At 45.8% G+C, this 27,156-nt stretch overlaps 1 protein-coding gene across 2 annotated transcripts in view; it reads left to right on the top strand.

Annotated features, from left to right (window-relative positions):
• Window positions 1-27,156, top strand: part of kif6 (kinesin family member 6) — a 466,382-nt gene that overhangs the window by 328,693 nt on the left and 110,533 nt on the right. For both annotated transcript variants that reach the window (XM_078398770.1, XM_078398768.1), the window contains exon 15: window positions 2,667-2,722. In XM_078398770.1, the coding sequence (XP_078254896.1) occupies window positions 2,667-2,722 (56 nt within the window). The remainder of the gene's footprint in view (window positions 1-2,666; window positions 2,723-27,156) is intronic.

Below are 27,156 nucleotides of genomic sequence, written 5' to 3'. Positions count from 1 at the left end.
TCTCTCTCCCTCTCTCTTTCTCACTCTCTCCCCCCCCCCCTTCCCCCTCCCTCCCTCCCTCCCTCTCCGTCCCTCTTTCTCTCGTAAAACACCGCTGGGCTGTTTACAGGTGTGTTGACAAGCAAGATCTGACACTGAGCCACATAAACACCTGTGTAGATGCCCTTGGTATGAGGAACTCAAGATCATAGGGTGCAGAGTTAGGCCATTCGGCCCATCGAGTCTGCTCCACCATTCGACCATGGCTCATCTATCTTTCCCTCTCAACCCCATTCTCCTGACTTCTCCCTGTAACCATTGACATCCTTACTAATCAAGAACCTATCAAACTCTGTGCTTCGCCGAGTTTGAAGTACCCAATCACTTGGCCTCCACAGCCATCTGTGGCTATGAATTCCACAGATTCACCACCCTCTGACTAAAGAACTTCCTCATCTCCATTCTAAAGAAAGTCCTTTTGTTTTGAGGACGTGTCCACTGGTTCTAGATTCTGCCACCACTGGAAACATCCTCTCCACATCCACTATCCTGCCCTTTCACTATTCAGTACGTTTTAATGAGATCCCCTCTCTTCCTTCTAAACTCCAGTGAGTACAGGCCCAGTGCCGTCAAACGCTCCTCATACGTTAACCCACTCATTCTCGGGATCATTCTCGTAAACATCCTTTAATTTAGTTTAGTTTAGAGATAAAGTGCAGAAACATGCCCTTCGGCCCATTGGGTCCGTGCCGACCAGCGATCCCTGCATATTAACACTATCCTACACACTCTAGGGACAATTTTTACAATTAACCTACAATTAACCTGAAGAAGGGTTCCGACCCGAAAGGTCACACATTCCTTCTCTCCTGAGATGCTGCCTGACCCACTGAGTTATTCCAGCATTTTGTGTCTACCTTCAATTTAAACCAGCATCTGCAGTTTTTTTTCCTACTACAAACCTGCACGTCTTTGGGAGTATGGGAGGAAACCGAAGATCTCGGAGAAAACCCACGCAGGTCACGGGGAGAACGTACAAACTCCGTACAGACGGCACCCGTAGTCGGGATGGAACCCGGGTCTCCGACGCTGCATTCGCTGTAAGGCAGCAACTCTACCGCTGCGCCATTGTGCCGCCTTGAACTCTCACCTTTGGACTCTCTCCAAAGCCGGCACATTCTTCCTCAGAAATGGGGCCCAAAGCAGCTCACAATATTCCAAATGTGGCCTAACCTGTGCCTCAGCATTACATCCTTGCTTGTATGTCTAAATGAGGAGAAAGAGCTAGAGGGCGATAAAGAGAGGGCATTCTATAAATTCCATGGGCCACCTTTGGCCCACTGAGTGTGAAGAAGGGCCTCGACCCGAAACATCATCCATTCTTTCTCTCCAGAGATGCTGCCCGACCCGCTGAGTTACTCCAGCATTTTGTGTCTACCTTCACTGTAAATGGATTGATTGTAATCATGTATAGTCTTTCTGCTGACTGGATGGCATGCACCAAAAGCTTTTTCTGTACCTCAGTACACGTGACAATAAGCTCAGCTGCTGAGGGTGGTGAATCGATGGAATTCATTGCCACAGGCGGCTGTGGGGGACATGACGTTGTTTTTTTAAAAAAGCTGAACTTGATAGGGTCTTGATTAGCAAGGGCGTCAAAGGTGACAGAGAGAATGCAAGAGAATGGGGTTGAGAGGGAAAAATTTACCAACCATGGTTGAATGGTGGAGTAGACTCGATGGCCTAACTCTGCTTCTAATTCTTGCGGTCTTAAACTTGTATGGATCAGTACCACACCACTACTTGACAGATGTGAGAGGAGAAGGTTGCCCACCTCTTCACAGAGTGTGGATTTGCCAAGAGAGTCTGGAGAGGTTTGCAGGGGTCCCTGTCACGATTTATTCCGAGCAGCTCCGTCACAGAGGACTCTGTGATCTACGGGCTGTTCCCAGGGACGCATTCAGAGACGGACATCGAGCGCTGCTGGAAGGTCATCGACTCGGTTAAAGACGCTCTTTGGTCTGCCCGAGCTTTGTTGGCCTCCCAGCGGAGCGAGCTGTCCGTGGGGGAATGTTGCCGACTGGCCCGCTGCAGACTGCAGGAGTACGTGCTGAGGGACGCACTGAAGCTCGGTGCAGCCAACGCCAAGGCCCTGTGGGGGAGGACCACAGTCTAGGGTCCTTCCGCTGCTGGACATGGAGGGCAGGGTGTGGTGGAGAGAGACGCCCCTCAAAACAAGGGATTCTGGGTACATTTTGAAATGAATATCTGCATTGAACGTGTAACCTCCGGAAATGTCGGATGGAGTTGTCGAAAAGAAGATGTTTTGTAAATATTTATTACTTGAATAAAGTATTTTTTGATATAAAATTTTTTTTTTTTTTAAATTTAAATTTAAAAAAACCCACTACTTGACAGAGTGAGAAACACACACCAAATGATCCAGGAATTAAGCCTTCCCCCCGATTTCATTGACAAGAATGTGGGCCAGGGCATTCAAATTAAATGTTATGTATTCCAGCTCGGGTATTGTTCTCTGCTGTTACCCAGTAAAATTATAAAGGGTGAAAGTTCCTGTGAGCGGTACTGAGTCAATAATGAAAACTAGTTGAAGGTTTATATGCACCAGCAAGGGTTTACAGATCAAAGACCTGATCTCTTTATCTTCTCCTGTTGGTTTTCACCAGGTACACGGAAGCAAAATCGCTTGGAGAGAAAGTGAATCAGGCCAGGAATAAAATCAGTAAGTAAACAAACACGGTTGACACAGTAAGATGGTGCAAATTGCCTCCTCACCAATGTTGATAGGATCACAAAACTGAAGTGGAAAATGGATTTGAGAAATGTAATACAGGTCGCTCTATTATAGTGTGTTACACACCGATCAGCCAAAACATTATGACCACTGACAGGTGAAGTGAATAACATTGATTATCTTGTTACAATGGCACCTGTCAAGGGGTGAGATATATTAGGCAGCAAGTGAACAGTCAGTTCTTGAAGTTGACGTGTTGGATATAGGAGAAATGGGCAGGAGTAAAGACCTGAGCGACTTTGACAAGGGCCAAATTGTTATGGCCAGACGACTGGGTCAGAGCATCTCTGAAACGGCAAGGCTTGTGGGGTGCTCCCGGTCAGCAGTGGTGAGTACCTACCGACAGTGGTCCGAGGAGGGTCAAAGCACAAACCGGCGACAGACAGGGTGTTGGGCGCCCAAGGCTCATCGATGCGCGAGGGCAACGAAGGCTATCCCATCTGGTCCGAACCGACAGAAGGTCGACTGTGGCACAAGTCACAGAAAATGTTAATGGTGGTCACGGGAGGAATGTGTCACAATACACAGTGCATCGCACCCTGCTGCGTATGGGGCTGCACACGGAGGACCAACAGCATATTAGGCAGGTGGGCATAATAGACAATAGACAATAGACAATAGACAATAGGTGCAGGAGTAGGCCATTCAGCCTTTCGAGCCAGCACCGCCATTCAATGCGATCATGGCTGATCACTCTCAATCAGTACCCCGTTCCTGCCTTCTCCCCATACCCCCTCACTCCGCTATCCTTAAGAGCTCTATCCAGCTCTCTCTTGAAAGCATCCAACGAACTGGCCTCCACTGCCTTCTGAGGCAGAGAATTCCACACCTTCACCACTCTCTGACTGAAAAAGTTCTTCCTCATCTCCGTTCTAAATGGCCTACCCCTTATTCTTAAACTGTGGCCCCTTGTTCTGGACTCCCCCAACATTGGGAACATGTTTCCTGCCTCTAATGTGTCCAATCCCCTAATTATCTTATATGTTTCAATAAGATCCCCCCTCATCCTTCGGCTCATCAGGTCATAATGTTTTGGCTGATCGGTGTAGTCATGTAGTGCGAAAACAGGTTTTCGGCCCAATGTCCAAATCGTGTTATGGAGAATTGCGTTATAAATACAATCGTGTCAATGATAATTCAGGGCGTAGAGAGTAACAACGGTATTTTCAAAAGTAAAGATCTTTTTAATAGCTACAAAGGTATTTTTGTTACTGCAAGCTAAAAATGAAGGCTGTACGTTACATTGTTTAATAGAGTATCCTTGCGCAGAACTCAATACGGGTTTGCTTCTCAATTTCAATGGCTGACCGAAGTGAAACGAGCAGCTGTGTTCTTAAGTGGCAACAGTGTCTGATTGCTGTGGAGAGGTTACATGGAAAGTTTTTTTTTTCTCCAAGCTGTTTTTTTCTCAAGACAGCTTTTTTTCTGCTCGTCATTTTCCAAAGTAACTTTTACGTGGTTCTCTAGTTCCCGATCGAAATCATATTAGAAGAGTGAGTGAAACGATCGCCGAGCCTGAGCTTGGTCTCGCTGATGTAAAGAATAGTTATAAGAAAAATCTTCATAACATCTAGGGTGCTGAGAGAGAGGAGAGATCAGGAAAGTGGTGAATCTGTGGAATGCATTGCCACAGAAGGCTGTGGAGACCATGTCAGTGGATATTTTTAAGACGCAGATTAATGGAATTTTGATTAGTGCGGGCGTCGGGTTATGGGGAGAAGGCAGGAGAATGGGGTTAGGAGGGAGAGATGATGGGCCATGATTGAATGGCGGAGACTTGATGGGCTGAATGGCCTAATTCTGCTCTGATAACTGAGATCAGAAGATGGTGAGACACTGCACACAAAAGCATGAACAACTCAGGGTTGGAGTAAGTAATGGTGCAGGCTGTGAGCTAATCGCTCTTTCAAAGTCGAGTCAGCGCAAGGTGCTCTAAGGGCAAGCTGCAGAAGAGGTTTTACGCTCAACGTGACTATTCTAGGAAGGCATCCATTCACTTTGAGTTGAACAGCAGCACAGCAGTAGAATTTCTGCCTCACAGCGCCAGAGACCCGGGTTTGATCCCGACTATGGGTGCTGTCTTTACAGAGTTTGCACGTTCTTCCTGTGACCGCGTGGGTTTTCTTCGGGTGCTCTGGTTTCCTCCCGCACTCCAAAGACGTGCAGGTTTGTAGGTTAATTTGCTTCTGCAAATTATCTCTAGTGTGTAGGATAGTGTTAGTGTACAAATAATCATTGGTCGATGTGGACTCAGTGGGCCGAAGGGCCTGTTTCCACACTGTATCTCTGGACTAAACTGAACACTGTCAACAAGCACAGAGGATTCCCCTTTATTCCAACTGAAATGAGTGTTCACCTCCCCTAGTGCATTTGAGGAATGTGCCAAAATGCTGCCTCTGACAGCCAATGCCCTGTGTGTGAATCAACAGTCTCCTGATGCAAGGTCGCAACCCAAATCATCAACGCCTTGCTTGCTCTGGTACTGCCAGCTCCTTCAGCAGCTTATGTTTTGGTAAAGGCTGCCAATATCTTCAAAGACTCACACCACGCTGGCTGGGCACGCTCTCATTTCACTCCTACAATCAGGAAGAAGTTAGAAGAGTCTGAAAACCGTGACCCTTCCCAGTTTAAGAACACCTTCATCCCAACAACCGAAGACACACAAAATGCTGGAGTAACTCGGCGGGACAGGCAACATCCCTGGTCAGAGATCTGATCATCTCTGATCAGACGCCTCACAGGAGGCCGTGGAGAACCCTCGCGAGCCGGAGCCTCGCGGGTGGGTGGGGCCTCGCGGGTGGGTGGGGCCTCACGGGTGTGTGGGGCCAGGCGAGTGGGTGGGCCCTTGCGGGTGGGTGGGAACCCGCGGGTGGGTGGGGCCTCACGGGTGGGTGGAGCCTCACTGGTGGGTGGAGCCTCGCGGGTGGGTGGAGCCTCGCGGGTGGGTGGGGCCTCGCGAGCTGGAGCCTCGTGGGTGGGTGGGGCCTCGCGGGTGGGTCGAGCCTCGCGGGTGGGTGGAGCCTCGCGGGTGGGTGGGGCCTCACGGGTGAGTGGGGCCTTGCGGGTGGGTGAAGCCTCACAGGTGGGTGGAGCCTCGCGAGTGGGTGGAACCTCGCGAGTGGGTGGAGCCTCGCGGGTTGGTGGGGCCTGGCGGGTGGGTGGGGCCTGGTGGGTGGGTGGGGCCTGGCGGGTGGGTGGAGCCTGGCGGGTGGGAAGAGCCTGGCGGGTTGGAAGAGCCATGCGGGCCGCAGCCTCGCGGGTGGCTGGAGCCCCGCGAGTCGGCGGAACCCGCGGCTGGATACTGGGTCGTATCCACGGTGGTGTAGGGGACCAAGCGGCGATAGCGGAGAGGTCGGTTCGGCGGCCGGTGATGGCGCCGACCGACGGACGAGGACAGACACGTGGAAGTGTGGACGCCGCTACGAAGGGATGAACAAAGGAGGGGCCGGCGTGGGGGGACTGCCGTGAGTGAGGGGGTGGGGGGAGAGTACAATGGGGGACATGTGGTGGGATACTTTGTAACTTTGTATGCGCCCTTTATGTGGCGACTATTTGCATACCTTGGGTTTGCAAGCAGAGACTTTCACCGTGACTCGTCACGTGACAAAGTGTTCATTCATTCATTCATTCATTGTTGCTGCCTGAGCCGCTGAGTTACTCCAGCTTTTTGTGTCTATCTTCGGTGTAAAGCAGCATGTGCAGTTCCATCCTGCACATTTCATCCCGACAACCATCAGGCTCTTAAACTGTACACAACACTAACCTCAGTAATGAACCTCTCTGGACTGGCTTTGGTTGAACTCAGAGCTGCAGGTTTTTTGTCATTAGTATTGGGGCTATTAAATTATTGACCTTTTTATCATTATGTATCATCTATGTGCATTGTGTTTACAGGCCATCTATGTGCATTGTGTTTACAGGCCTGTTATGCCACAGCAAGTAAGGATCTCATTGTTCCATTGTCGGAACTTTTGATAAGTAAACACCCCTGATTCTGGAGCAGATACAAAATGCTGGAGTAACTCAGCCGATCAGGCAGCCTCTCAGGAGAGATGCTCCCGACACGCTGCCTGACCCGCTGAGTTACTGCACCATTTTGTGTCTACCTTCGATTTTAACCAGCATCTGCAGTTTTTTCCCAACATCCTTGACTCTGGGTTTGTGTATCTCCAGCATATTTTTTGTTCGAAAACCTTTGAACTTCTTGCTTCTTTTCCGCTCAATAAATTACGCAGTCCTTGTTAGTCTGGTGCATGGTGGCATCCTATCCTGTGGAAATTAGTGCCTTTCTCAGGTTTTGCATTTCATTTTTATAAAATGAGTTCATTAGCTCAAGGTCTTTTAATGAAAGCATTTATTCAAAAAGAAAACAGGAAGTGTAGCTAAGTAAAGTGTTTGTGGGTATCAATTTCATCTCTTGTCTCACCTCTGATTTAAAACTTCACATAAACCATCAGACGAAGAACTGACTTTTTATTCAAGTATCCATCTGTAGTACCTTATCACTGTATTAGTGAAAGGCCTGGATAGAGTGGATGTTTCCATTAGTTTAGAGATACATCGCGGAAACAGGCCCTTTGGCCCACCGAGTCTGCGCCGACCAGCGATCCCCGCACACTAGCACTCTCCTGCACGCTCGGGACAATTTACAATTTTTACTGAAGCCAATTAACCCACAAACTTGAACGTCTTTGGAGTGCAGGAGGAAACCGGAACGCCTGAAGAAAACCCACGTGGTCACGGGGAGAACGTGCAATCTCCGTACAGACAGCACCCGTAGTCAGGATCGAACCCGGGTCTCCCGCGCTGCAAGGCAGCAACTCTACCGCTGCGCCACCTTTAACTCAGCCTCTTAAATGATTATAGAATAACCTGAGTTATTTAGTCAAAAAGATCTTTCCATTTGGAGGGACGTTAGCGTGTGTTCCATTCTCATCAGATTTGGACCGCGTTTTGATTTATTTCCAAACCTGCTCTTATCTATCAACACTCAAACCACGCAGGGATTCTTTGAGCATTAGCTGCCGTGGCTGTTTAATGAGAACTAATTCAATTTGCTTCTCAGCAGCCTAGGTAGGGCCACACAAACAGAGGTCTCTCACTCTCCAAAGGAATCCTTTATGATTATGTTAACGCACAAGCACAGACATAACCCAGGGAAACCCTACCTTATATATCATTGCAAACGGCCTAAACAATGGAAAATCTGTTTTAGAAACAGACTCACGGGCTGACTTTTATTTAGGATTTTTGAAGTACCCCCTCAGCTGCCGTGATTTAAGCAGACTTAAAAAACAGACCTTGCATAAACATTTCATCCTTTGCATGCTGATTTCCAGTGCATGGTCCATTAAAAATGAAGTCGGATTAACGTCGCATTGAAATAGTTCTTTTTTAAGGCAGGTCTTCACAAGAGTTAGACAAAACATCGTCACATCATATTTCCCCTCTCATCTGAAACCACTGGCTTTAATGGGAGAACCTTGCCATGATTGCTCCCTTGGTAACTCTCCAAAATAGCAATAGCTCAGATATGAACCGTTAGACAGAGCACGTTCTACTTACAGGTTTAGGTTTATTATTGTCACGTGTACCCAAGCTACAGTGGAAAGCTTTGTTTTCGCATGCTGTCCAGTCAATTCAGATGATACCATGCATAAATACAATCGAGCCAAACTCAGGCGCAATAGAATCAGCGAAGGGGAAGATGCAGAATGCAGAAAGACGTCTTACAGTTGAGGGGAAGTTCATAAGTTATAGGAGCAGAATGAGGCCCTTCGGCCCATCAAGTCTACCCCGCCATTCAATCATGACTGATCTATCGTTCCCTCTCAACCCCATTCTCCTCCCCATAATCCCTGGTACCCGTACTGATCAAGAATCTATCAATCTCTGCCTTAAAAATATCCATTGACGGCCTCCACAGCAGGGCCTTCTTTACAGCATTATGGGCCCTGGGCAAAGCAGTGTACTGGGGCCCCTACGACAACTACTTACAGATCGCTGTGAGATGCACTTAGGGATGGAAAAGCAAAGCACTTAGGGAGCTAATTGTTGCGAAACAGATCGCTGTGAGAAGCACATAAGGATGGAAAATGTTGCGAAAAAAACACTTAGGGACCGAAAATGTTGCAAAAAAAGCACTTATTGAACCTACATTTTTAAAGTAGTATTTATTTATTGCAAGTCACTTAACATACACAGATCAGCATGGGGCCCCTATGCTCGTGGGGCCCCAGGCAAGTGCCCATCAGGCCCATGCGTTAAGACGGCCCTGCTCCACAGCCGTCTGTGGCAAAGAAATCCCCAGATTCACCAACCTCTGACTAAAGAAATTCCTCCTCATCACCTTTCTAAAGGTATGTCCTTTTATTATGAGGCTGTGACCTCTGGTCCTAGACTCTCCCACCAGTGGAAACATCCTTTCCACATCCACTCTATCTATGCCTTTCATTATTCTGTAAGTTTCAATGAGGTCCACCCTCAACCTTCTAAACTCCAGCGAGTGCAGGCCCAGTGCCATCAAACGCTCATCATATGCTAACCCACTCATTCCTGGGATCATTCTTGTAAACCTCCTCCACTACGACTACACACTCTCCACATCCACTCTATCCAGGCTTTTCACTATTCGGTAGGTATCAATGAGGTCCTCTCTCATCTTTCTAAACTCCAGTAAGTCCAGGCCCTATCAAACGTCCTGTCCACATCCACTCTCTCCAGATTAATCTTGTTTTGATGTGAAAATATCAATTGTTATTTGATCAATTCTCTTCAAATATGGATGCATAAAATAACGTTGCTCATCCCCTTTATGTTCATGCTTTGGTTTATTATTGTCATATGTACAGTGAAAAGCTTTTGTTGCGTGAGTGGGCAGATGCAGTATAATGTAGATAAATGTGAGGTTATCCACTTTGGCGGTAAAAAACAAGGAGGCAGATTATTATCTCAGTGGTGTCAAATTAGGAAAAAGGGAAGTGCAAAGAGACCTGGGTGTCCTTGTACACCAGTCGCTGAAAGTAAACATGCAGGTACAGCAGGCAGTGAAGAAAGCTAATGGCATGTTGACCTTCATAACGAGAGGATTTGAGTATAGGAGTAAAGGGGTCCTTCTGCAGTTGTACAGGGCCCTGGTGAGACCACATCTGGAGTATTGTGTGTAGTTCTGGTCTCCTAATTTGAGGAAGGACATTCTTGCTATTGAGGCAGTACAGCGTAGGTTCACCAGGTTAATCCCCGGGATGGCGGGACTGTCATATGAGGAAAGATTGGAAAGACTGGGCTGGAATTTAGAAGGAAGAGAGGGGATCTTATTGAGGCATATAAAATTATAAAAGGACTGGACAAGGTAGATGCAGAAAAAATGTTCCCAATGTTGGGGGAGTCCAGAACCATGGGCCACAGTCTAAAAATACATGGGAGGCCATTTCAAACTGAGATGAGAAAAAACTTTTTTACCCAGAGAGTTGTGAATTTGTGGAATTCTCTGCCACAGAAGGCAGTGGAGGCCAATTCTCTGGATGAATTTAAAAGAGAGTTAGATAGAGCTCTAGGGGCTAGTGGAATCAAGGGATATGGAGAGAAGGCAGGCACGGGTTACTGATTGTTGATGATCAAATTAACAATCGAATTAAATAATATTATACAAGAATACAATCAAGCCAAACACAAGATTGTTGGATTGTGGACGTGGATAGGAAAGGTTTCAAGGGACATGGGGCAAACACGGGCAAATGGGACGGCATGGACGAGTTTGGCCGAAGGGCCTTGCTTCCGTGCTGTATGACTATGATTCTATGACAAGTACAACTGGTAGAGCGAAGGGAAAAATACCAGAGTGTTTGTAGCGTTATAGTTCCAGACAAAATGTCCAGTTTCCACAATGAGGTCGGTTGGAAAATCAGGACTGTACCCGACCTTATAACGATATAACCATATAACAACTACAGCACGGAAACAGGCCCGTTCGGCACTACCAGTCCACGCCGACCACTCTCTCTGACCTAGTCTCATCTACCTGCTCTCAGACCATAACCCTCCAATCCCCTCTCATCCATATACCTATCCAATTTACTCTTAAATAATAAAATCGAGCCTGTCTCCACCACTTCCACCGGAAGCCCATTCCATACAGCCACCACCCTCTGAGTAAAGAAATTACCCCTCATGTTACCCCTAAACTTTTGTCCCTCAATTCTAAAGTTATGTCCCCTTGTTGGAATCTTCCCCACTCTCAAGGGGAAAAGCCTACCCACGTCAACTCTGTCCGTCCCTCTTAAAATTTTAAAAACCTCTATCAAGTCCCCCCTCAAACTTCTACGCTCCAAAGAATAAAGACCCAACCTGTTCAACCTCTCTCTGTAGCTTAAGTGCTGAAACCCAGGCAACATTCTAGTAAATCTCCTCTGTACCCTCTCCATTTTGTCGACATCCTTCCTATAATTTGGCGACCAGAACTGCACACCATACTCCAGATTCGGCCTCACCAATGCCCTGTACAATTTTAACATTACATCCCAACTTTTATATTCGAAGCTCTGATTTATAAAGGCAAGCATACCAAACGCCTTCTTCACCACCCTATCCACATGAGATTCCACCTTCAGGGAACAATGCACAGTTATTCCCAGATCCCTCTGTTCCACTGCATTCCTCAATTCCCTACCATTTACCCTGTACGTCCTATTTTGATTTGTCCTACCAAAATGCAGCACCTCACACTTATCAGCATTAAATTCCATCTGCCATCTTTCAGCCCACCCTTCCAAAAGGCCCAAGTCTCTCTGTAGACTTTGAAACTCTACTTCATTATTAACTACACCACCTATCTTAGTATCATCTGCATATTTACTAATCCAATTTGCCACACCATCATCCAGATCATTAATGTAAATGACAAACAACAGTGGACCCAACACAGATCCTTGGGGTACTCCACTAGACACTGGCCTCCAACCTGACATACAGTTGTCAACCATTACCCTCTGGTATCTCCCATTCAGCCATTGTTGAATCCATCTTGCAACCTCACAATTAATACCCAACGATTCCATTAATTTTCCCACCACAGACGTCAAACTAACAGGTCTATAATTGCTAGGTTTACTTTTAGAACCTTTTTTAAACAAAGGCACAACATGCGCAATGCGCCAATCTTCCGGCACCATCCTCGTTTCTAATGACGTTTGAAATATTTCCGTCATAGCCCCTGCTATTTCTGCACTAACTTCCCTCAATGTCCTAGGGAATATCCTATCAGGACCTGGAGACTTATCCTTTTTTATATTTTTCAAAAGTGTCCGTACCTCCTCTTCTTTAATCCTCATAATTTCCATCACTACTCTACTTGTTTCGCTTACCTCACATAATTCAATATCCTTCTCCTCGGTGAATACCGAAGAAAAGAAATTGTTTAATATCTCCCCCATTTCTTCCGGCTCAGCACATAGCTGTCCACTCTGACTCTCTAATGGACCAATTTTTTTTGGGAGACCTTATGGGAGAACTGTTTTGAAACCTGATCACAGAGGGGAAGAAGCTATTCCTGAGTCTGGTGGTGCGCGCTTTCAAGCTTCTGTACCTTCTGCCGGACGGGAGTGGGGAAAAGGAGGGCGATGGATGTTCAACTGTATTTTCATCTTTACTTAAGGGAGGTATGCATATTCCCTAGTTTCAAAGAGCAAAACCTGCAGGCTTAGAGAGTGCTTACAGGTGAGAAAGGCCATTTGACCCATCAGCTCAGAACTAGCCCCATCCAGCTAGTCCCACTCCCCCAACCCTTCCCCACAGCCGTGCAAATTCTTTCTTTTCAGATGCACACCTAGCTTCCCTTTGAACGCGACCATTGAATCAGCCTCCAGTCCGACTGCTGGCAAGGCAGGACAATCCTGTCTTTGACCCTCTCCCTGTGTAAAAATCAGGTCGCTTATGGTTCTTTTTGTTACCAGTTTCATCCCGTCCCCTGGACTCCCCCAACATTGGGAACATGTTTCCTGCCTCTAACGTGTCCAACACCTTAATAGTCTTATATGGATCTTATCGAAACGTATAAGATTATTAAGGGGTTGGACACATTAGAGGCAGGAAACATATTCCCAATGTTGGGGGAGTCCAGAACAAGGGGCCACAGTTTAAGAATAAGGGGTAGGCCATTTAGAACGGAGATGAAGAAAATCTTTTTCAGTCAGATAGTTGTAAATCTGTGGAATTCTCTGCCTCAGACGGCAATGGAGGCCAAGTTTCTGAATGCATTCAAGAGAGAACTAGATAGAGCTCTTAAGGATAGCGGAGTCTGGGGGTATGGGGAGAAGGCAGGAACGGGGTACTTATTGAGAATGATCAGCCATGATCACATTGAATGGTGGTGCTGGCTCGAAGGGCCGAATAGCCTACTCCTGCACCTATTGTCTATTGTGTTTGACGTATGCACCAGGGGTACAATTCTTAATTTGCACTGCCCTAACTTTCCTTCAGCTGGACAGAGCGCAGAGAAGGTTTACGAGGATGTTGCCAGTACTCGAGGGCCTGAGCTACAGGGAGAGGTTGGGCAGGCGAGGACTTTATTTCTTGGAGCGCACGAGGCTGAGGGATGATCTTATAGAGGTGTATAAAATCATGAGGGGTACAGATAGGGTGAATGCACAGATTATTTGACCCAGAGTAGGGCAATCAAGGATACAGGATACATGTTTAAGGTGAGAGGAGAAATATTTGATAGGGACCTGAGGAGCAAGAGGGTGGTGGGTGTATGGAACGAGCTGCCAGAGGGGGTAGTTGAGGCAGGGACTATCACAATGTGTAAAAAATATTTGTGCAGGTAAAGGTTTAGAGGTAAATTTGGTAAATGGGCCAAACGCAGGCAGGTGGTACTAGTGTAGATAGGGCATGCTGGTCGGCATGTACAAGTTGGGCCGAAGGGCCTGTTTCCACACTGTGACCATGGCAACACAAGCAGATAATGGTGACGAAGAAGACATATGCATGCTTGACTTCATTAGTTGGGGCCTTTGAATATATAAGCGAGGAAGGATGTGCTGGGTCTGGAGAGAATCCAGAGGAGGATTGCAAGAATGATCCCAGGAATGAGTGGGTTAGCATATGATGAGCGTTTGTCGGCACTGGGCCTGTACTCGCTGGAGTTTAGAAGGTTGAGGGGGGACCTTATTGAAACTTACCGAATAATGAAAGGCATAGATTTTTTTAGATTTAGAGATACAGTGAGGAAACAGGCCCTTCGGCCCACCGAGTCAGCGCCGCCCAGCGATCCCCGCACATTAACGCTATCCTACACACACTAGGGACAATCTTTACATTTACCCAGTCAATTAACCTACATACCTGCACGTCTTTGGAGTGTGGGACGAAACCAAAGATCTCGGAGAAAATCCATGCAGGTCACCGGGAGAACGTACAAACTCCGTACAGACAGCGCCCGTAGTCAGGATCAAACCTGAGTTTCCGGCGCTGCATTCGCTGTAAGGCAGCAACTCTACCGCTGCGCCACTGTGTCGCCGATAGAGTGGATGTGGAAAGGATGTTTCCACTGGTAGATCGATCTATCTATCTATCTATCTATCTATCTATCTATCTATCTATCTATCTATCTATCTATCTATCTATCTATCTATCTATCTATCTATCTATCTATCTATCTATCTATCAATCTATCTATCTATCTATCTATCTATCTATCTATCTATCTATCTATCTATCTATCTATCTATCTATCTATCTATCTATCTATCTATCTATCTATCTATCTATCTAAACATAGCACAAAAAGTAAGGAAATTTGTGTTTGGTAGATTATTTCTTTGTTGTAACAATGCTTCTTGGCAATAAATCTTATGCCGTTGGAAAGCCTGTTTATTTCCCTTTTAAATGGTGCCACATTTGTAAGGAACATGCATTTGTGGGATGAGCAGCAGAGCTGAGTATGTGGGTTGCGCCCATGAAAAATCTGCCAAATCTTCACTGCCAATGCCAAACAGCTTATTCTGCCATTGACTCTTGTTCGGTGGATTGGATGATTGAAGTCTGAAGAAACAAGACATATTGGCAATTTAACAATTTATTCATTTAATAAACAGGAGCCTCAGTAGCGTGTGGAAGAACCATACACAGCCACAACAGCCTGGCACCTCCTCCTCATGCTGGTCACCAGCCTGGTCACACACTGTTGTGGGATGGCATCCCATTCTTCAACCAGCATTTGTCGCAAGTCAGCCAACGTGGTTGTGTTAGTCACTCTGGCACGAACAGCACGCCCAAGCTGATCCCACAAGTGTTCAATGGGGTTGAGGTCAGGACTGCTGGCAGTCCATTCCATCCTCTCCACTCCCAAATTCTGGAGGTAGTCTCTAAGAAACCCTGCTCTGTGGGGGCGAGCAATGTCACCAGCTGGAAGTTGCCCTATCGCACGGGCCCTATCCAGATCAGTCAAACGTGGCACCTGATTGTCAGCACCTGGGGGTACCAGAAGCTCGAAACAAGAGTCAATAGCAACAGCAGAATAAGCTGTTTGGCATTGGCAGAGAAGATTTGGCAAATTTTTCATGGGCGCAACCCATATACTCAGCTCTGCTGCTCATCCCACAAATGCATGTTCCTTACAAATGTGGCACCATTTAAAAGGGAAATAAACAGGCTTTCCAACGGTATAAGATTTATTGCCAAGAAGCATTGTTACAACAAAGAAATAATCTACCAAACACAAATTTCCTTACTTTTTGTGCTATGTTTATCTATCTATCTCATCAGAATTAAAGTGTGCTCTTTTAGAAAGGAGGTGAGGAGGAACTTCTTTAGTCAGAGGGTCGTTAATCGGAGGAAAGGCAGATGTAATTTAAACTGAGCCACCGTGAGGTGTAAGGGGAATGTATACTGTTAATGGCAAGACCTTTAGCAGCACTGATGCATAGGGACCTAGGGATCCAAGTCCACAGCTCCTTGAAAGTGGCAACACAAGTAGGCAGTGTGGCAAAGAAGGCCTATGGTTTGCCCTTGCCTTCATCCGTCTGGGCATTGAGTACAAGAGTCAGGAATTCACGTTGCAGTTTTATAGGACTTTGGTTCGGCCTCATTTGGAGTATTGTGTGCAGTTCTGGTCGTCCCATTACAGGAAGGACGGGGAAACCAATGCGAGCAATGCAGAATTGCATAAGCCCTTAAGGTTATGTCAACTTAAGGTTATGACAATAGATGTCAACTTATTTATATCGGCGAAACCAAGCGCAGGCTCGGCGATCGCTTCGCTGAACACCTGCGCTCGGTCCGCATTAACAAAACTGATCTCCCGGTGGCCCAGCACTTTAACTCCCCCTCCCATTCCCAGTCTGACCTCTCTGTCATGGGCCTCCTCCAGTGCCATAGTGAGACCCGCCGGAAATTGGAGGAACAGCACCTCATATTTCGCCTGGGCACTTTGCAGCCCGGTGGTATGAACGTCGACTTCTCCAACTTCAGATAGCTCCTCTGTCCCTCCCTTCCCATCCTCCTTCCCAGATCTCCCTCTATCTTCCTGTCTCCACCTATATCCTTCCTTTGTCCCGCCCCCCTGACATCAGTCTGAAGAAGGGTCTCGACCCGAAACGTCAACCATTCCTTCTCTCCCGAGATGCTGCATGACCTGCTGAGTTACTCCAGCATTTTGTGAATAAGCCCTTAAGGTTATATGAGCAAACCACAGAAATAGATCTGCTGATTCATAAGGGAGCCAAGACGTACTTTAGATGATGATACATTGTACAATTGCTCACTAAAAGACCTAGATGGCACAGTTTACTAGTATTAGTAAGTTATGGCAGCAGATAGTCCACATATTCCAAATTACTCACTGACCTTCCAGAATTGCTCCAGAGGTATTTCAAAACATCTTTTCCCGATTCTTTTTTGGCACTGTCTTTCAGCATCCCTTTGGGCATTGACCTTATTTTCAAAAATCAGAACATAATCCGGGCGGCACGGTGGCGCAGCGGTAGAGTTGCTGCCTTGCAGCACTTGCAGCGCCAGAGCCCCGGGTTCCATCCCGACTACGGGCGCTGTCTGTACAGAGTTTGTACGTTCTCCCCCGTGACCTGCGTGGGTTCTCTCCCGATCTCCGGTTTCCTCCCACACTCCAAAGACGTAGAGGTTTGTAGGTTAATTGGCTTGGCGTATGTGTAAAATTGTCCCTGGTGGGTGTAGGATAATGTTAATGTGCGGGGATCGCTGGTCGGCGTGGACTCGGTGGCCCAAGGGCCCTGTTTCCGCGCTGTCTCTCTAAAAACTGAAAAAAATAAAATTAGCATAAAAGAAGTTCCAGTGAGGCGGTCACACAATACTTGGCTGAGGAGCCGATGGTAGAAAGCTGCCATCTACGGGATGGTGACTGACTATGAAAGATCTATCTATCTATCTATCTATCTATCTATCTATCTATCTATCTATCTATCTATCTATCTATCTATCTATCTATCTATCTATCTATCTATCTATCTATCTATCTATCTATCTATCTATCTATCTATCTATCTATCTATCTATCTATCTATCTATCTATCTATCTATCTATCTATCTATCTATCTATCTATCTATCTATCTATCTATCTATCTATCTATCTATCTATCTGTCTGTCTGTCTGTCTGTCTGTCTATCTATCTATCTATCTATCTATCTATCTATCTATCTATCTATCTATCTATCGACAGATCTATCTCTCTCTCTCTCTCTCTCTCTCTCTCTCTCTCTCTATCTCTCTATCTCTCTATCTCTCTATCTATCTATCTATCTATCTATCTATCTATCTATCTATCTATCTATCTATCTATCTATCTATCTATCTATCTATCTATCTATCTATCTATCTATCTATCTCTATCATCTATCTATCTCTATCATCTATCTATCTCTCTATCTATCTCTATCATCTATCTATCTCTATCATCTATCTATCTCTATCATCTATCTATCTATTTATCATCTATCTATCAAAATGAAGGAGCATGTCGTTCGTTGACTTCGGGAAGCTTGGTGGAGTGTGTATCAATGGTGCTCAGGTAGAGAGGGCCAACAGCTTCAGGTTCCTGGTTGTATACCTCACCAACACTGTGTGCTGGGTCAAGCACGATTGACACTGCAGACAGGAAAGCACGCCGATGCCTCTGTTTTGACGCGGGCCGAAGGGCCTGTTTCCCCACTGTATCTCTAAACATTCAGGTAAACCTCCGCTGCGCCCTCTGCAAAGCCCCCGCATCCTTCCCGTAATGGAGCGACCGGAAGTGCACGCAATACTCCAAATATATTGGCGGTCGCAACCATTGAAACCCTTGAGCTCTTCTTTGCTGCCTTGGTGGAGGGCCTGCAGAAAATTTGTACAATTCTATGTGTTTAATTTGGCAAAAGAGCCAAGCCGCAAGGTTTTATGAGCCAGGTTTTAGAGAAATATTTGTGTAAACTGTTTGAATTGTGGTATTTTTAATCCAATCAGGTGACATTGACATATTTTGTAGAATTCCAGTTATTTGAAATTCTCACTTATCAGATGCTGGTAACACTCAATAATGAAAGCCGGCCTCGATAAACAGTGTCTGGTTTCTATTAAAACTTCAGCATATTTTCCGCCTTGGTTCGTGCTCTCTCTTTCCCTTTCCTTCCTTCGCTCACGCGCTCTTTCGGGATTACGAGACTGAATTGTGATAAATGAGTTAAACTCGGGTCACGTTCCCCGCTGATGATACCGGTTTCTAAAGAAGGGAAACGAAAAGGACAAATCCCTGAAACAATATATTTGAACGCCGGCACCAGAATCTGAACAGGGAAACAGGGGGCTGAATCATCAGGTGACACCAAGTTCAAGAACGGCTTCTCCCCGCTAACCACCAGACTCTTGAACGCTACACTACACTAACCTCAACTATGAACTATTGACCGACTTTGATTGCAGTATAGACAACGTGCTTTTTAGCACAAGTCATAAGGTCAAAAGGAATAGGAGTCTAATTAGGCCATTCTGCCCATCGTCTACTCCGCCATTCAATCATGGCTGATCTATCTCGCTCCATTCTCTTGCGTTCTCCCCGTAACCTCTGACACCCATACTAATCAAGGAACTATCTACCTCTGCCTTAAAAATATCCACTGACTTGGCCTCTACAGCCTTCTGTGGCAAAGAATCCCACAGATTCACCACCCTCTGACTAAAGAAATTTCTCCCCGTCTCCTTCCTAAAAGGAACGTTCTTTAATCCTGAGGCTGTGATCTCTAGTTCTAGACTCTCCCACTAGTGGAAACATCCTCTCCACATCCACTCTATCCAAGCCTTTCACTATTCGGTACGTTTCAATGAGGTCCCCCCTCATCCTTTTAATCTCCAGCGAGTACAGGCCCAGGGCCGACAAACGCTCATCATAGGTTAACCCACTCATTCCTGGGATCATTCTCGTAAACCTCCTCTGGACCCTCTCCAGAGCCAGCACATCCTTTCCTCAGATACGGTGCCCAAAATTGCTCACAGTACTCCAAATGCGGCCTGACTTGCGCCTTATAGAGCCTCAACATTACATCCCTGTTTTTGTATACAAGCCCTTTTGAAATAACTGCTGGCATTGAGTTTGCTTTCTTTACCACCGATTCGACGTGCAGATTAACTTTCGGGGAGTCCTGCACCAGCACCCCCAAGTCCCTTTGCACCTCCGATTTTTTGGATTCTCACCCCATTTAGAAAATAGTCTGCTACTATTGGGTTATTAGTACATTGAATTTTACTTTCTTATATATTATCTGTACGTACCGTGTTTACAGGCATGTTATGAGTTTAGTTCAATTTATTGTCACGTGTACCGAGGTGTAAAGCTTTTGTTGCGTGCTATCCAGTCAGCTGAAGACAATACATGGTTACCATCGAGCCATCCACAGTGTACATGATAAAGGGAATATTGTGGATAGTGCAAGATAGTCAATGAAAGGAAGCATGCAGGTACAGCAGGCAGTGAAGAAAGCCAATGGAATGTTGGCCTTCATAACAAGGGGAGTTGAGTATAGGAGCAAAGAGGTCCTTCTGCAGTTGTACCGGGCCCTGGTGAGACCGCACCTGGAGTACTGTGTGCAGTTTTGGTCTCCAAATTTGAGGAAGGATATTCTTGCTATGGAGGGCGTGCAGCGTAGGTTTACTAGGTTAATTCCCGGAATGGCGGGACTGTCGTATGTTGAAAGGCTGGAGCGATTGGGCTTGTATACACTGGAATTTAGAAGGATGAGGGGGGATCTTATTGAAACATATAAGATAATTAGGGGATTGGACACATTAGAGGCAGGAAACATGTTCCCAATGTTGGGGGAGTCCAGAACAAGGGGCCACAGTTTAAGAATAAGGGGTAGGCCATTTAGAACGGAGATGAGGAAGAACTTTTTCAGTCAGAGAGTGGTGAAGGTGTGGAATTCTCTGCCTCAGAAGGCAGTGGAGGCCAGTTCGTTGGATGCTTTCAAGGGAGAGCTGGATAGAGCTCTTAAGGATAGCGGAGTGAGGGGGTATGGGGAGAAGGCAGGAACGGGGTACTGATTGAGAGTGATCAGCCATGATCGTATTGAATGGCGGTGCTGGCTCGAAGGGCTGAATGGCCTACTCCTGCACCTATTGTCTATTGTCTATTGTCTATAAAGTCCAGTAAAGTCGAATTAATGATAGTCCAAGGGTCTCCAGTGAGGGAGATAGCAGCTCAGGACCGCTCTCTAGTTGTTGATAGGATTATTCAATTGCCTGGTTACAACTGGGAATAAACTGTCTCTGAATCTGGAGGTGTGCCAGTTCACACTTCTACATGATTACAATCGAGCCATCCCCAGTGTACAGGTATGCCGTGCAAGTAAAAATTTCATTCGTCCATTGTCAGTGCGTGTAAAACATAGAACATAGAAAAGTACACACGCTGTTCCTGAATCTGGTTGTTCATGCCTTCAAGCTTTTGTTTCTTCTGTCCATCAGGACAAAGAAGTCAAGCTGATCGGGGTGTATGTGTGTAGGAAGGAACTGCAGATGCTGGTTTAATCCGACGATAGACACAAAATGCTGGAGTAACTCAGCGGGACAGGCAGCATCTCTGGAGAGAAGGGATGGGGTGACATTTCGGGTCGAGACCCTTCTTCAGACTGAGATTCAGGAGACAGGGAGACGAGAGATACAGACGGTGATGCAGAGAGACATAGAACAAATGAATGAAAGATATGCATAAAAGTAACGATGATAAAGGAAACAGGCCATTGTTAGTTGTTTGCTAGGTGAGAACGAGAAGCTGGTGCGAGTTGGGAGGGATGGAGAGAGAGGGGGAGTGCAGGGGTTACTTGGTTAGAGAAATCAATACTCATACCGCTGGGGTGTAAGCTGCCCAAGCGAAATGCGAGGTGCTGTACCACCAATTTGCACTGGGCCTCACTCTGACAGTGGAGGAGGCCCAGGACAGAAAGGTCAGTGTGGGAATGGGAAGGGGAGTTAATGTGTTTGGCAACCGGGGAGATCAGGTAGGTCCAGGCAGACTGAGCGAAGGCGTTCAGCGAAACGATCGTCCAGTTTGGTCTCGCCGAAGTATAAAAGTCTGTTGGCTGTTTCCCCAAGGTAGCCTGAAGTATAGATGAAGTTAGTGGGGTGGTTGATGTGATAGACTGGGATTGTGTAACTCTCTTACAGTTAAGAGTTAAGAGTGTTTAGTTGTCATATGTGCCAACAACGGAATAATGAAATTCTTACTTGCAGCAGCGTAACTGTCAATAATAATCAAGATTTGCTGTAAAAGAGAAGGAATGGTGAGGCCATTGTGTATCAATATCCCTTGATTAATGCCATCAAAATCATACTAACTACTTACCAGCTTTAGAATGACATTAAGGATCCCACTGTCCAAGTTCACAAATTATTGTGAAATGTAAAAAACGCACAAAGAAAGCATGTCTGCCTTTTCAATCTCCTTGCCTTTGGCATGGATGGTTCAAGGAGTTTTATGTTTCAATACGCAGTTTCATTAAGACACAAAGTGCTGGAGTAACTTAGCAGGTCAGTCAGCATCTCTGGAGAACATCTCTTCCAGTTTCCCCCCCTTAGTCTGAAGAATGTCACCTAACCACATTCTCCAGAGATGCTGCCTGACCGGCTGAGTTACTCCAGCACTTTGTACATTTTTCTTTGTGCACAAGCATGTGCAGTTCCTTGTGTCTGCTGTTTTGTTACAAATACTCCCCCCCTGACTTGTATCCATCTGTCACTTGCTACGCTTTGTCCTGCCCCTATCTCTCTTTTCCATATTTCTCTCACTACTACCATCAATCTGAGGAAGAATCCTAATGTATTTCCCTCCATAGATGTTCCTCTGTCCCTCTCTCCCCCACTTCCCAGATCTCCCTCTATCTTCCTGTCTCCACCTATATCCTTCCTTTGTCCTGCCCCCCTGACATCAGTCTGAAGAAGGGTCTCGACCCGAAACGTCACCCATTCCTTCTCTCCTGAGATGCTGCCTGACCTGCTGAGTTACTCCAGCATTTTGTGAATAAATACCTTCGATTTGTACCAGCATCTGCAGTTTTTCTTATACTACCTGTTGCCTGACCCGATGAATTCGCCCAGCACTGTGCGTTTTACAGTTTTTATTCCATTTGCCGTCTTAGTTTAGTTTAGAGATACAGCGTGGAAACAGGTCCTTCGGCCCACCTGGTCCAAGCCGACCAGCACATTAACACTACCCTACACACACTGGGGACAGTTTACAATTATACCAACCCAATTAACCTGCAAACCTGTACGTCTTTGGAGTGTGGAAGGAAAGTGGGGATCCCGGAGAAAACTCACACAGGTCACGGGGAGAACGTACAAACTCCGTACAGCCAGCACCTGTAGTCAGGATCGAACCCGGGTCTCCGGCGCTGTAAGGGAGCAACTTTATCGCTGTGCCACCGTGCCGCCCACTCTGAGTGTTGGTGTAACTCAACGGGTCAGGCAGTTGACAAAAAAAGACAAACACAGGAGGATGAGAGGTGATCTGTTAGAGGTGTATAAAATCCTGAGAGGAAGACATCGAAGATTCACAGGGTGTCTTGCCCAGAGTAGGTGAATCGAGAACCAGAGGATGTATCACAAAACGCTGGAGTAACTCAGCGGGTCAGGCAGCATCTCAGGAGAGAAGGAATGGGTGACGTTTGAGACCCTTCTTCAGACTGATGTCAGGGTGCACATCGGTTTAAGGTGAGGGGGGAGAAAAGATTTAATAGGAACCGGAGAGATACCTTTTTCACACAAAGGGTGGTAGATAAATCTAACTAGCAGCCAGAGGAGGTAGTTGAGGCTGGGACGTTTAAGACACAACGTTTAAGAAGCATTTGGACAGGTACAAGGATAGGACAGGTTTAGAAGGATATGGGTCAAAAGCAGGCTGGTGGGACGAGGGTAGATGGGGCATGTTGCGCGGAGTGGGCAGGTTAGGCTGAAGGGCCTGTTTCCATGCTGTATGACTTCATGACTATGTCCCTAAGTGCTGGAGTTACTCAGCAGATCAGACAGCATCTTTGGAAAACATGGATAGTGGACATTTCGGGTCGGGACCCTTTTTCAGAAGAAGTCTTTATTTACAATACAATACAGTATATCTTTATTGTCATTGTACAGGGGTACAACGAGATTGGGAATGCGCCTCCCATACAATGCAATAATTTAATTAGTCAGTATTAATTTAAACAACCCAATGAAACAAATTTAAAAACAGAATAAAGTGCAAGTAGATCTGTGCCGGTTCGCTGTGCGATGTGACCATCCGGCTCAGCAGGACCGGCTCATAGCAGCTATGGCCCTGGGGATGAAGCTGTTCCTGAGTCTGGAGGTGCGGGCGTAGAAGGCCTTGTATCGTCTGCCCAATGGGAGAAGTTCGAACAGACTGTTGCAGGGGTGTGAAGAGTCTTTGTGGATGCTGGTGGCTTTTTCAGCCAAACCGAACTTCTTGTGTGTCGTAGGCAGACACAAAACTCAGCAGGACAGGCAGCATCTCTGGAGAGAAGCAATGGGTGACGTTTCGGGTCGAGACTCTTCTCGTGTGTCCTTTCTTGTACTACACATGGCACCTTTAAGAGGCCTGACAAATATAGTCTTGCAATAATTTGCTCCAAGTGCCTCGGTGGTCCACGGTAAATTCCGAAACAGCTCCCTGTTTTCGGGATTTTTCTTCAGATGTGGCCATAGTAGTCACGTGTCATTCCTACCAAAGTAAATGAGAGCCATTTGAGAAATACTCCATTCCACATCCGGAGGTCTTGTGTTCCTTACTTGTTGTCTGCATTTTTCAGTGAATGAGGGAAAGCCGACCCCAGGTCAAGAATACATATATAACGTATAACATATATAACATATAACAACTACAGCATGGAAACAGGCCTGTCCGGCCCTACCAGTCCACGCCGACCATTCTCCCTGACCTAGTCTCATCTACCTGCACTCAGACCATAACCCTCCAATCCCCTCCTATCCATATACCTATCCAATTTACTCTTAAATAATAAAATCGAGCCAGCCTCCACCACTTCCACCGGAAGCCCATTCCATACAGCCACAACCCTCTGAGTAAAGAAGTTCCCCCTCATGTTACCCCTAAACCTTTGTCCCTCAATTCTGAAGCTATGTCCCCTTGTTGGAATCTTCCCCACTCTCAAAGGGAAAAGCCTACCCACGTCAACTCTGTCCGTCCCTCTCATAATTTTAAAAACCTCTATCAAGTCCCCCCTCAACCTTCTACGCTCCAAAGAATAAAGACCCAACCTGTTCAACCTCTCTCTGTAGCCTAAGTGCTGAAAACCAGGCAACATTCTAGTAAATCTCCTCTGTACCCTCTCCATTTTGTCGACATCCTTCCTATAATTTGGCGACCAGAACTGCACACCATACTCCAGATTCGGCCTCACCAATGCCCTGTACAATTTCAACATTACATCCCAACTTCTATACTCGATGCTTTGATTTATAAAGGCAAGCATACCAAACGCCTTCTTCACCACCCTATCCACATGAGATTCCACCTTCAGGGAACAATGCACAGTTATTCCCAGATCCCTCTGTTCCACTGCATTCCTCAATTCCCTACCATTTACCCTGTACGTCCTATTTTGATTTGTCCTACCAAAATGCAGCACCTCACACTTATCAGCATTAAACTCCATCTGCCATCTTTCAGCCCACCCTTCCAAAAGGCCCAAGTCTCTCTGTAGACTTTGAAAATCTACCTCACTATCAACTACTCCACCTATCTTAGTATCATCTGCATATTTACTAATCCAATTTGCCACACCATCATCCAGATCATTAATGTAAATGACAAACAACAGTGGACCCAACACAGATCCTTGGGGCACTCCACTAGACACTGGCCTCCAACCTGACATACAATTGTCAACCGTTACCCTCTGGTATCTCCCATTCAGCCATTGTTGAATCCATCTTGCAACCTCACTATTAATACCCAACGATTTAACCTTCTTAATCAACCTTCCATGTGGAACCTTGTCAAATGCCTTACTGAAGTCCATATAGACAACATCCACAGCCTTGCCCTTATCAATTTCCCTGGTAACCTCTTCAAAAAATTCAAGAAGATTAGTCAAACATGACCTTCCAGGCACAAATCCATGTTGACTGTTTCTAATCAGGCCTTGATTATCCAAATAATTATATATATTGTCCCTAAGTATCTTTTCCATTAATTTTCCCACCACAGACGTCAAACTAATAGGTCTATAATTGCTAGGTTTACTTTTAGAACCTTTTTTAAACAAAGGCACAACATGCGCAATGCGCCAATCTTCCGGCACCATCCCTGTTTCTAATGACGTTTGAAATATTTCCGTCATAGCCCCTGCTATTTCTGCACTAACTTCCCTCAATGTCCTAGGGAATATCCTATCAGGACCTGGAGACTTATCCACTTTTATATTCTTCAAAAGTGTCCGTACCTCCTCTTCTTTAATCATCCTAATTTCCATCACTACTCTACTTGTTTCGCTTACCTCACATAATTCAATATCCTTCTCCTCGGTAAATACCGAAGAAAAGAAATTGTTTAATATCTCCCCCATTTCTTCCAGCTCAGCACATAGCTGTCCACTCTGACTCTCTAATGGACCAATTTTATCCCTCACTATCCTTTTGCTATTGACATATCTGTAGAACCCCTTGGGGTTTACTTTTACATTACTTGCCAAAGCAGCCTCATATCTTTTTTTCGCTTTTCTAATTTCCTTTTTAAGATTCCTTTTACATTCTTTATATTCCTCAAGAACCTCATTTACTCCCTGCCGCTTATATTTATTGTATATCTCCCTCTTTTTCCGAACCAAGTGTCCAATTTCCCTGGAAAACCACGGCTCTTTCAAATTATTATTCTTTCCTTTCCACCGAACAGGGACATAAAGACTCTGTACTCTCAAAATTTCACCTTTAAATATCCTCCATTTCTCTATTATATCCTTTTCATAAAACAACAATTTCCATTTCACTCCTTTTAAATCCTTTCTCATCTCCTCAAAATTAGCCTTTCTCCAATCCAAAATCTCAACCCTTGGTCCAGATTTGACCTTCTCCATAATGATATTGAAACTAATGGCATTATGATCACTAGACCCAAAGTGCTCCTCAACACATACCTCCGTCACCTGACCCATCTCATTTCCTAACAGGAGGTCCAACATTGCCCCTTCTCTGGTAGGCACCTCTACGTATTGCTGCAAAAAACTATCCTGCACACATTTTACAAACTCCAAACCATCCAGCCCTTTAACAGAATGTGATTCCCAGTCTATATACGGAAAATTGAAATCACCCACAATCACCACTCTGTGCTTACTACTAATATCTGCTATCTCCTTACATATTTGCTCTTCCAATTCTCGTTCCCTATTTGGCGGTCTATAATACACCCCTATAAGTGTTGCTAAACCTTTCTCATTTCTGAGTTCCACCCAAACAGCCTCCCTAATCGTGCCTTCTAGTCTGTCCTGCCAAAGCACTGCTGTGATATCCTCCCTGACAAGCAATGCAACACCCCCACCTCTTGCCCCTCCGATTCTATCACATCTGAAACAATGAAATCCTGGAATATTTAATTGCCAATCGCAACCCTCCTGCAACCATGTTTCACTGATCGCCACAACATCATACTTCCAGATGTCAATCCAGGCTCTAAGCTCATCCACCTTTCTTACAATGCTCCTAGCGTTAAAATATACACATTTAAGGGACCCATCATTTCTTATTCTCAGTTTATTTCTTTTCCCTTCTTTCTCTCCTACATATTGGGTCTGAGTGTTTCCCTTTTCTGCCTCCTGCCTCACACACTGCCTATTAGCTATCTGTGTTTGAGT

Source organism: Rhinoraja longicauda, chromosome 5, assembly GCF_053455715.1.
Source record: "Rhinoraja longicauda isolate Sanriku21f chromosome 5, sRhiLon1.1, whole genome shotgun sequence".
Lineage (NCBI taxonomy): Eukaryota > Metazoa > Chordata > Chondrichthyes > Rajiformes > Arhynchobatidae > Rhinoraja > Rhinoraja longicauda.
The sequence above is the reverse complement of the archived record's forward strand: the minus strand, read 5'-3'. Positions and strand labels throughout refer to the sequence as shown.